The sequence below is a fragment of the Seriola aureovittata genome, chromosome 1, assembly GCF_021018895.1.
Source record: "Seriola aureovittata isolate HTS-2021-v1 ecotype China chromosome 1, ASM2101889v1, whole genome shotgun sequence".
In the NCBI taxonomy this organism is placed as follows: domain Eukaryota; kingdom Metazoa; phylum Chordata; class Actinopteri; order Carangiformes; family Carangidae; genus Seriola; species Seriola aureovittata.
Genome location: NC_079364.1, coordinates 11735968 through 11746956, shown reverse-complemented (window position 1 = coordinate 11746956; position 10989 = coordinate 11735968). Strand labels below are relative to the sequence as shown.

The 10989-nt window shown below is 40.8% G+C and overlaps 1 protein-coding gene across 1 annotated transcript; it reads left to right on the top strand.

Annotated features, from left to right (window-relative positions):
• The first annotated feature begins 69 nt into the window (after positions 1-69).
• adprhl1 (ADP-ribosylhydrolase like 1) lies at positions 70-5066 on the top strand. Its single transcript, XM_056379805.1, has 7 exons — positions 70-1442; positions 2770-2934; positions 3024-3149; positions 3321-3461; positions 3653-3780; positions 3894-4026; positions 4140-5066. The coding sequence occupies exons 1-7, from the start codon at positions 1229-1231 to the stop codon at positions 4307-4309; spliced, it is 1077 nt and encodes a 358-aa protein (XP_056235780.1). The 5' UTR covers positions 70-1228; the 3' UTR covers positions 4310-5066.
• The last annotated feature ends 5923 nt before the right edge of the window (positions 5067-10989 follow it).

Below are 10989 nucleotides of genomic sequence, written 5' to 3'. Positions count from 1 at the left end.
TTCATGCTCAATGAAGGCCGAGGAGCCAGCAGGTTTTTATCCAGGCAAAACACAGGCTGATTTCTGAAATATGCACATTAACTAATGTTGGCAGTGACTGGAACAAAACAAAATCTCAATATTCCTGCTGAGAGCCGCTGTGTGTGTTTGAGAGTGTAGGTAAAGTGTCAGCTTGGTAACAGTTGTCCCTTATCAGGTTGCATTCCTGTTGCATATCATCATCATTATTGACTCTTCTGGAGATGCCTTGTCTACAGTTACTCTGAGTATGTTTAGTTCTACAGTCACCAACAGCGAAATGGACAAGAAAGGTGTTTTAAAGGGTCGGGAATAACAGATCTGTGTCATTTGATGACTCAGGGACTCAAAAAGGGGTAAATTCATGGCACTGGGTGAAGATGAGGATTAAAGAAAGTGAAAGGGATATGAACTCTTGGATACAATGCACATAACTGGAAAGTAGATTAGTTGATGGCAAGGCAGGGGATGATTCATAAAAAAGTTTAAAATAGTGACGTAAGGATTAGAGGGGCTCATGGAGTGGGTGGGGGGGCATCAGTTGGGATGATGCTCCATTCTTACCCTCGTCCCATGGGGTGGGCTGGGATGTCAACAAGGTCCAGCACCAGCTGACAAGCTTGCACTCCAGCCCAACAGCACATTAGCATCTCTTCTAGTGCGCCCAGCCCCCTATTAGCCCTTCACATCCAGCCATCCAGCTTTAAAGCGTTGGGGACTTGGGGATTGCCTTTTTAGGAGACACCTGATCACAGCTGAACTCACCGCCGCCCAACACAAAGAAGCTGTGGCTGATAACGTGATGCTTTTGTGTGTGTGTGTGTTAGTATGCGTGTCCACCCTTGATATTGAGTGCGAGGTGAGGAACTAGAAGAGAGCCCCGAGGGTGGGAAGGTGGTCGAGCTATTATGTAGAAGAGACAGAGGTCTGTGGTTCCACATCGAGTGGATATCTTACTTGTGAGAGCTGGAGAGGCTGTTTGAACTTCCTCAGGATGTTTTGGGGCAAGACAGTTTGTACTGTTTTCACTGTTCTATGACCATGAGTCTGCTCAGTTGGTGAAGAAGACTTTCAGCTGAAAGGAGTTCGACTGGCATTTGTTTGTGCTAGGAGCCATCTAAAGCCCAAGAGAAGTGCGACGGCTTCATTCAAGAGAAGATCGTGATTTCGTGATTAGCTGGGTGAGCCAACGTGAGCAGAGCCCAGTGTCATGGAGAAATTCAAGGCAGCCATGGTTCTGGGTGCTGCTGGTGATGCCTTGGGTTACAGAAAGGGCCGCTGGGAAGGCTTCACCTCAGGCAAGAAGATCCAGGAGGAACTAGCCTCTCTGGGGGGACTGGGAGCTCTAAAACTGGACCCTGATAACTGGCCCCTGAGTGATGCAACGCTGATGCACATGACCACAGCAGAAGCACTTATCACAGGTACGTTTAGGATTGGTCTCATGAAGAATGTCAAAGAGGATTTATGAAATGACATTTAGAAAGTAAAAGCACAAACTAAGTTGCTTCTTTCTTCTGTTTTAAAATGTTGTGTCAAAATTTCACATATCTTATTTCTACATATACAACTACACATAAAACAAAAACCTCTTTCTTTTTTTTATCTGTTCAGTAATTTATAAACATGCCCTTATATGTCCCTAAAATATAGACACACAGGTATTTAATCATTCTACATTTGGAAGGACCAGAATAGCTTCATCTATACAGTCAATGGAAGCTGCTAATCACTTCCTGGCAGACAAAACCTGAATGACAAAACCCACTGAGATACTCATAATCCACCCTTGCAACTCGGATATCAAAGACAAAATCTGAGTAGAAACCTTAATGTGAATTCCCACAGCCACAAGCCGTGTCATGCCATCAACAATGGCCAAGAGTTGCCAGGACAGAAGAGTCTAAAATAGACTACTTTGGAAAACCTGAGCTATCCTTTACTGAACAAAGGCAGGTCAGACTCCTCCATAATCTGCCGGTATCATGTTTGGGTGCAGTTGCAGCTCAAAGCCAATGACAGTGGTCCCAAGTAATGGCGATGACATCTTTTGAGATTAGGAAGCCCTATTTAGCCACACTGATGCATGCCTGCAAACACACACACCAGCCAGACAAAAACGTATGGAGTGGAATGAATGGTGTTAATTTAAACACCATAATCAACACTGACATGGCTCTGTCAATCTTCTTTACCAGCACACAGAAGTGTTACAGCAGAAACAAAAACAAATGGACTCCTCTGTTAACAGGCATTTTCTAATGGTTCAATTATTAGTCACCTGAAGCAAAAATTAAAAACTTAAATTAAACCACAAACACACTATTTTCTCAACTACCTCTTTACACGCATTCATTGACAACTTTAGGTCTGTCCTGCCTCACCCTCTGTGTAACATAATCTGAACCACAGTCCAGTCTAGATTGGCAAAGTTCCTGTCTTTCATCAAAGTCCTAGACCACTAACTTGGGTGATGCCTCTTTGTCAACTGTCTCTCACACACACACACACACACACACACACATAAACAAATTCTAGCAGGATGGCTGGGGGCCTGCTCGTGGATCCCAGTTGACCTCATGGTGTGTAGAAGTGACTCCACTCGCCCCGCAAGCATGCTGGCCCTAATCTATGGTGTGGCAGACTGAGGCTAAACTTAGCCCTCCACAGCAACACTCATCTTGCCTTGCATGCCAGTCATGAATGACTCTCAGTCACTGTGTGTGTGTGTGTATGTGTATGTGTGTCCAGATTACTGGTGTCTGGAGGACCTATACCGGGAGCTGGTGCGTTTGTATGTTGAAGCCATGGTGTCTCTCCAGGGCAGAGCCCCTGATCCTGCCACAGTGGAGGGCTGTGTTCACCTCAAACCTCACAACTTCCTGCTTGCCTGGCATACACCCTTCAATGAAAAAGGTCACTGGAGATTTTATATATTTTTACAAAGTTTGTGAGTCCAACATAACTGCAGTATATGAAATGTGTGCACATGCATTTATGTCCAGGGTCTGGGTTTGGGGCAGCTGCCAAGGCCATGTGTGTGGGTATGAGATACTGGCAGCCTGAGAGACTAGACAACCTGGTGGAAGTCAGCATTGAGATCGGCAGAATGACACACAACCATCCCACAGGTGACTCCCTAACCTATTCTAACAAATCTAGCAACTTTAGGTTGATTATTGTTTTGCTGATAAACTTTTGACTTCAAGATCATTGATTTAAAACTTAGCTGTTGGGTGAGTTTGAGATGTCAGTGGACAGAATTGGCGTAGTGACTTGTGGTGTCACTCACTTTGCTTCAGGCTTCCTCGGCTCCCTGACAACAGCACTGTTTGCGTCCTTTGCGATCCAGGGGAAACCTCTTGTGGCTTGGGGCCGCGAGCTCATGAAGGTCATCCCTCGCGCTGAGGAGTACTGCAAGAAGACCATACGACACATGGCGGGTTAGACTATGTTACTGTCTGTGTTAATTTACATGAAGTACATTATCTTGCTGCTTGGTTGATTAACCCGAGTCAATTAAAGCTTCTATGTAAAACACATACAAATAGTAATATCAATAGGTGTATGCACGTGTGTCTGAGGGAGCATGACTATCAGCTAATGCTGTGTGTGATTTTGTATTCCTGTGCAGAGTATCAGGAAAACTGGTTCTATTTTGAGGCCAAGTGGCAGTTTTACCTTGAGGAGAGAGAGATAGACAAGGAAGGACAGAACAAACCTTTGTTCACTGATCGCTATGATGCTGAAGAGACAGACAAGGTAAGTCCTGCTTTCCTGACTCACCAAACAAAAAAAAACCAAATGTAAGTCCACCTTCATATTTTCATTCAAACAGTGCACTTCTCTCCTGTCTTGCTTCCTTGTCCATACAGATGTACAAACGCTGGAGTTCAGAGGGCTGTGCTGGCCGCAGAGGTCACGATGCCCCCATGATAGCCTACGATGCCCTTCTGGCTGCAGGGAGTGACTGGACTGAACTGTGTAAACGAGCCATGTTCCATGGAGGTGAGAACTATGCCATTTTGCACCATTTTGCATTTTGAAAGATGTTTCAAAAGACAAACTTTACACATGCCATGCTCACTGTTGACTTCTGTGAAAACACTGTGTTGTTTTAGGTGAGAGTGAAGCCACAGGCCTTATCGCAGGTTGTTTCTATGGCCTAATGCACGGCCTGAGCCAGGTACCCCCGGGCCTACACCAGGATTTGGACAAAAGAGAGCGCCTAGAGGAGCTGGGAGAGGCACTGTACAAGGCAGCATCTGCAGAGAAATGCATAGACAAGTAATCCTGACCTTCACTGGCCTGAACCCTACTGGCTATCAGCGGAACTGCACATGACTCTAAAACTGCTTCTCTCTGTCCCACACTACCCTCTAGTCCTGTCTCAGTTGGCTAAGAAGCTTCCTTTTCTCTTCTCACCTATCTTGCCCTCTTCTCCTTGATTTTGCTGTCCACTATCCACAGATCTGACACGAGCGCTTTCTGCTAGATTATTTCTCTGTTCCAACATCTGGAATCAGTTTATGGCAGGGGATATGACTTTAAGGCCAATGCTCCAATGTCTCCCGGAAAAGAAAACTCTTTTGCCTTTATACAATTTAGTTAACTAAGAGGATAATTTCCTTCTCTGACATTTTCCTTCTCCAAAGCTAACCTGTATTAACATTAAGCTCAAAGTTATTTTTTTATCGTGGAATAATTCCTTAAAATCTGCATAAAATTTTGTGCAAATATCATCTACTGTGGGTAGTAGCCTAATTGATTTAAAAGTCTCAACAGGAGGCTCAGCATACCTGATTTCCTGCTATTGCCTCATAAATGAATAGTTTTCGATTTGGATTCAACCTATCCTTCGTATCAGTGCATGTGAAATTTGGTTGAAATTATGAAATGATTTTAACTTTTATGCATAACATTAGAATAGTAATTATATTTTCTCATACTCTTTATTATATTATTTGCACTGGGATGCTCTACAGGTACAGTGTAACATTGTGAAAGCACCATTACATGGTGAATATTAATATGATATGACAATTAAAATGGACTATATATCATGCATGAAGTGCCTCTCATGAAGTGTCTCTTTATCTTAACTGCATCATTTATTTTGATGGAGAGCTTCTTAATTTTTGACCGGATTTCTTCGTCTTGTTGCACAACTGTCTCTACAATCCCTTGAACTAATCACCTGTAACAAGTTCACGCTGCTAGAACACCTCACTTCAAGTACCGTACTTTGCTGCATGGTTGGGATGACTTCTGGTTTATCCAATTCAAGTAGAAGTACTGTTTATTGACTCAAAGATCACAGGGGTGGAAGAATAATAGGTAAAAGTTAAAACTGTTTCTTTGGAGATTACTCCAAGTTACAGTGACATATGGTCACAGTGAAAGGTCAAATTCACTATGCTCCAAAAACTAATCCCTGTCCAGTTCAGTGATGTTCATTTCTCAGAGACTGACTTATATGGGTTAAAAGAGATAGCCAACCTTAATTGAATATTCCCCCATTTAACAGGTGTAACAGGTGGGTTTAAGCAAGAGTTACCCCCAAATTCTTGTTCATGATGGTGCTATCAATTTCAGAAAAAGAAACTTGGCTGCAGATGGCTACAGGGATTAAGTTTTGCATGTCCTCTTCTCCGTAGACCAGATTCTTGGAACACCAGTATCGGCCCTGATTCCAGTATGTTGAGGAAGTTGGTTAGAGATCGTAACTGCCGTCCAGTGCTCCGAGGGATTCTCGAGAGTCTCCTGCATTACCTAACACAGCATCTGCCCAAGTGGTCAACGGGAAACAGAATCCTGGAGAAGCCAGGGTCTGGTATTGGAGCAGAAAGAAACACAAGAAACATAGATTGTCCTGATCAGAGAACTGAAACTTCAATGAAGCAGACTCAACTTCAGACAAGTTGCACTATGGTTCAGCTCCCTGAGGAGCATCAAATGACACAGGGAAAAACTGCTGAGACTAGTTCCAAGATTCTTGAAAAATGCTGGTTGGATCCACAAAAAGACAGATTGCCGTGCAAGTATGGAGAAAATCATAGTGCAGAAGATTTAATTCCCCGGCGCCTTACCACATTCCAGCTCCTCCAATCTAAGTTTTTAAGGTCCACGCCCAAACCTCCCGTCACTCACCAAAGGCAGGTAGGAACTCTATCCTTTGGCAGAGGTGTGGCAGGTAAGGTGAACCACAGCCAAAACAGTGAGCACGACATGCACAAGAAGGACCGAGCTAAAAGAGAACAAGGACTGAAGAGAGGAGGCAGTGTGAAGGATATGGTGGCCAAGTTTGCCATGGCTGAACAGAAAGAAAGGGGCCTGAATATGAAGAAGAAGAAACAGCCAATCAAACCGAAACTCATTGGGAGAGGGATCTTCTTGTCTTCCTTGATGGAGAAGTTTGAGACCATGGCCAATGTATGCAAGGGAAGTGACTTGAAATGTTCACATAAAAGGTCCCCTGGAGGAGTCAAGGTGACAAATAGTATAAAAGAGAAGGTAGCTTGTCATGAAAGAGACCAAACAATCCACAAACAAAACCAACACAAACAGATGAAAAGTAAATCTGTTGGTCAGCAATTGAAAAGAAATCAAATTACAAATGCACAGGAACAAAGACCAGAGCAGGCAGTAGACGTTTTGACAAAAGTAAACTCAAACCTGGAAGAAAAAGATAATTTGAAGGTGGAGCAAATGGGGGAAATGGGGCACCAGACTTCAGGTGAAAAGGTTGACAGTCATTGTTCATTAAAACATATGAATGGCCAAGCTAACAATAACAATGTTATGGGTTGGAGGTCAGGGGAATATGATGAAATTCAAACCTTAGTTGATGAAAGGTTAAAATATGGATGTCTAGAGCTGCTCTGTTTAACTTCTGTCACAGAGTGGTCACCACCAGAGCCATACAGGCTTTTTCCTCAGGTAGAGGTCCCATTGAACTGGCACATGGCAACCATAATGACCTGTTCTACTGTGTGGTCCACATGTGTAGATTCCTCTCCTAAACAATATCTGCAAGAAACCAAACCTGAGATTTCACAAAAGATACTAAATGTGAATAAAGACAGACCTCATGGAGCTCCACAATACTCTCACAGCGACTCATCTGTAGGTGAACCCTCCACTACAGTAACTAAAGATACTGTAAAACCCCAAATAGAGGGACTTTCTTCAGAAACAGGTCATGACTCCACGGAGAACAGAGCAGTGGAAGACTCAACAGTGACTATTCAAAGAAGGTTGCCCAAGTACGTCATCCCACGCGTTTATAGTCAACAAGGTCCTGATCAGACTAACTCCTCCTCTCAATCAGCACCAGAACGAGATACTATAGCGCCTTCGGTTGCAATTCCTCCATCACAATCTATGATGGCACAGATGACAATGACAATGGAAACCTTTCAAGATAATGATACATGCCCTCCTAATGACATCGCCCTTCATATAACAACAAAAAAGAAACCAACAGAGGCTAAACCACAAGAAAACGACAAGGATTGCAGGGAGGAAAAAGAAGATGTAACACAAGTGGACATAAAAGATACTAATATGCAACAAAGTTTTAGACTTTCTGAAGTCACTGCCAATAAGGCTGCATTTGAAGACAGTGAGACATTTTCTTTAACATTACCTGATATTAAACCTGAAAGAGACAAGCCAAAACAGAAGCAAAAGTATACAACAATCAACTATGGGGATCCATCAGTCAAACAAATATATAAACCCAAAATCATACGTTTTACTGACACCTTCACGTTTTAGGTTGGTTGGTGCCAATGAACGGACGCCAATGCACACTCTCAGATCTAGAGTCAGTGTTTGCTAGTCAAGCACTGTTTCCTTTCACATATACTGTACAAGGAATTTAAATCAAGATTTAGGTTACTCTCAGTGTACCTTTATACATCAGCAGACACAGTTGTAGAAAAAAAAAAAAACATGGTGGAAGCAACAAATAACACTGGTGTTTTTCCTTAAAGGTTGCAGCAAATGAGCACATGTGATCATCTACAAGCTAGTACAAAACTATGACTAACCCTTATCTTGTGTATTTGTCACAACATTGTTGCTGCAAAAATATTTTTCATTTGAATAGGCTTGTAATAAATGCCATTCAGCGTATTTGCATAGATAGTAACACTGATAACCTCCAAATGACCTACAACAGTTGGCTGGCCAAGAGCTTGTCATGGTTGAATTGCTGCAAACCGTACTGCCAACATAATTAGTGTTTTTTTCTGTACAAAAACCAGCATGCACAAATGAATCATCATCTTTTCTACTTGCAAGACTTAAAAGGGTTTAACACTGTAATCATAGTAGGCTACCAGAAATGGGGGATAAACAAGTAGTGCACAAACATTCACACTGCATTCACATGGCTGTGCAACAGAAGACTAGTTGGACTTAAAACAGCTTTTCATTTTGAAGCTGTAATACAATTTAATTCAGTAAGAATTTATGTTAATTCAATTGTTATTTGTCTGTTGCACACTGCTCAAGTTTGACTGTATACCTTATATCTCTAAATAATTTACATGCAAAGGAATCTTTAATGCAAGATTCCTTTTCTTTTTTCTTTTCTTTCCCTGTGACTATTGAGATACAACACAGTATTTTATTTGCATGAATGTAGCTTGTACATTTAAAAAAAAAAAAGATTAATCCAAACTATATTAGCACATGCACATGCTGCGTGATTTAATCATTATTGGAACAGTGCAATATGGTCATTTTAGTAGATTTGCTAACCATGTATTGAACTCCATTGTACTGTATAAGAACAACTTTAATATGATTTTCTTTACAAACTAACAATAAATCACTTTGTGGAGAACTGGCCAAATGGTCATAATGGTTGCAAAGTTGTTTACCAAGAAGGAAAAGGGTTTTGTTCATGATCTTCAATCCCCCACATGAATAAAGACATTCTTACACACTAGATGGACTAATTGGAGTTGAACTTTGAGATGACCTTTTGTATTTGTGGAACAGTGCCGAGAACACACTTAAACAGAATTGTAGTGTGTCTAAAAAGCATGTAGGGGCAACTGCTGAAAACAGTTGAATGGTCACACTGCAGTGCCAAACATGTCAGAGGCTGGAGGTTCATCCAATTTACTGTTCCAACCCTGCCTGCCAGCAGGATTACATCACTACAGAAATATGAGTCTTAATTTCGACTTAGTCTGGTATTTTCACAAGAGGATAAAACCTCAAGGCCTATGATCCATCATCTGTCTATCCCGAGGCTTATTCTGATGACAAGTATGGTGTTGTTATTGAGTGTCTATGTGTGTATGTAGGGCAGAAACGTATAAATCAAATTTTAAGTAATTTTATTTAGGCTGGGCTAAGCATGACTTTCTACAAATGTAGTGAATTTCTGTATAGTCACTTCTTTATACACACACCCACACCATTAATTATATTGGAGATTTGTGGTGATTACAGTTGGCTCTTTATGTCACTATAATCATTGTATTTTTTTAATTTACAACTAAAAGATGTAGTTATTTCTGACAGCAAACAAATCCAAAAAGGGCCACATCAAACAATACGTGAAACAGTTTCTCAGCTTGATTAATTGAGGTGTCCTTTACTTAGCCTCTTTTGAGTACAACTTACACTAATCACTTTTCTATCCCTAGGCCTACATGATTTTCCCTTTTCCAACTTTTTTAAAATAAGAAACTACTACAAGAAAGAGTCATCAGGAACAGCCTCAGTGTGAGTTTTGCAACAGTTCTGCCTTAAGCTGGATGACAGCATTGGGAGTATCTGCAGCTCTGCTCCAGATTTTCTCATTAGCTCATAATCAAATTGAAATCTGGTGACTTCATTTTGATGCTCACCACCTTTTCCAGTAAGACCAAGGTTTTTTCATTCTTACTTGTGCAAGACTTTTAAGTCATTTTAAATATACACGGTACACATATATGTTTTAATAATATTAGTTCAATGAAAAAAAAAATCATTAATTCATCATATGTTTCCCTAAAGATGTGAAACAGTGCAGATGCTGGGACAGAAAGAGCTAAAATAAACTGTGGAATTTGAGGGCCACATTTTTGAGTACATGCATTTATTTTCAAAAACCCTTGGCCTCATTTGCTATTATTATGATTATTTAGTATTATTGTTTCTCTCTGTTAAATGTGCAAACTTCCAATGATTTTCAAGGACAAAAACACCCATGCAGCAAATGTATTGAATCCAGGTATATTGTAATGGACCAGGAGAGGCTCGGGTTAACAGATGCCTGTATTTACCTGTGCTACGTGACTGTGCTGAAGAGGGCGCGGCTACTTACCATTTTTGCTGCCTTCACGTGTTATCGGACATTCTACACCGTTAAGTGCAAATGGGGGACTCTAGGTTATGATGAGGGAGTTGCCAATGGCAGCTACATTGCAGGCTGTATCTGTGTAAACAGTTGACATTAATGTGTGCATATGTTATATACCAAAAGAATACTAAATATTTTTACAAAATGTTCTGAAACGCCTATTTTTTCTCACTGTTGCAGTTGCTTAGTGCCAAACAGGGATTGTTTTGTATTCTCATATACAGTCAATATACGAATAAGTTATGAATATGTATATCACTGAACATTAAAACTAGATGTTGTAAAATTAATCATTACTCAAAGTCCTTTATTTCCTCTGCTGTTGGCCTCTCAGTTTTTAATGCATTTATGCACAGTTTCATTACTTTTTGTATTTTTTTAGATTGTTAGATATGTTAATGTTATAGTTACATGTTGACGTTATTTATTAATGTATTTATTGCCAGTTTCACATACAGTATTTGAATGTATCTAGTTTTGTGTGTGTTCTGGTTAGAGAGCTGCATACAATTACTTTTGAGGTATAAATATAGTAGAATTGAAGTGAACTTAATTATAAACAGTTCACAGTGAAATGGTAGATATTCTAAGGCTAAGGCTAAGGC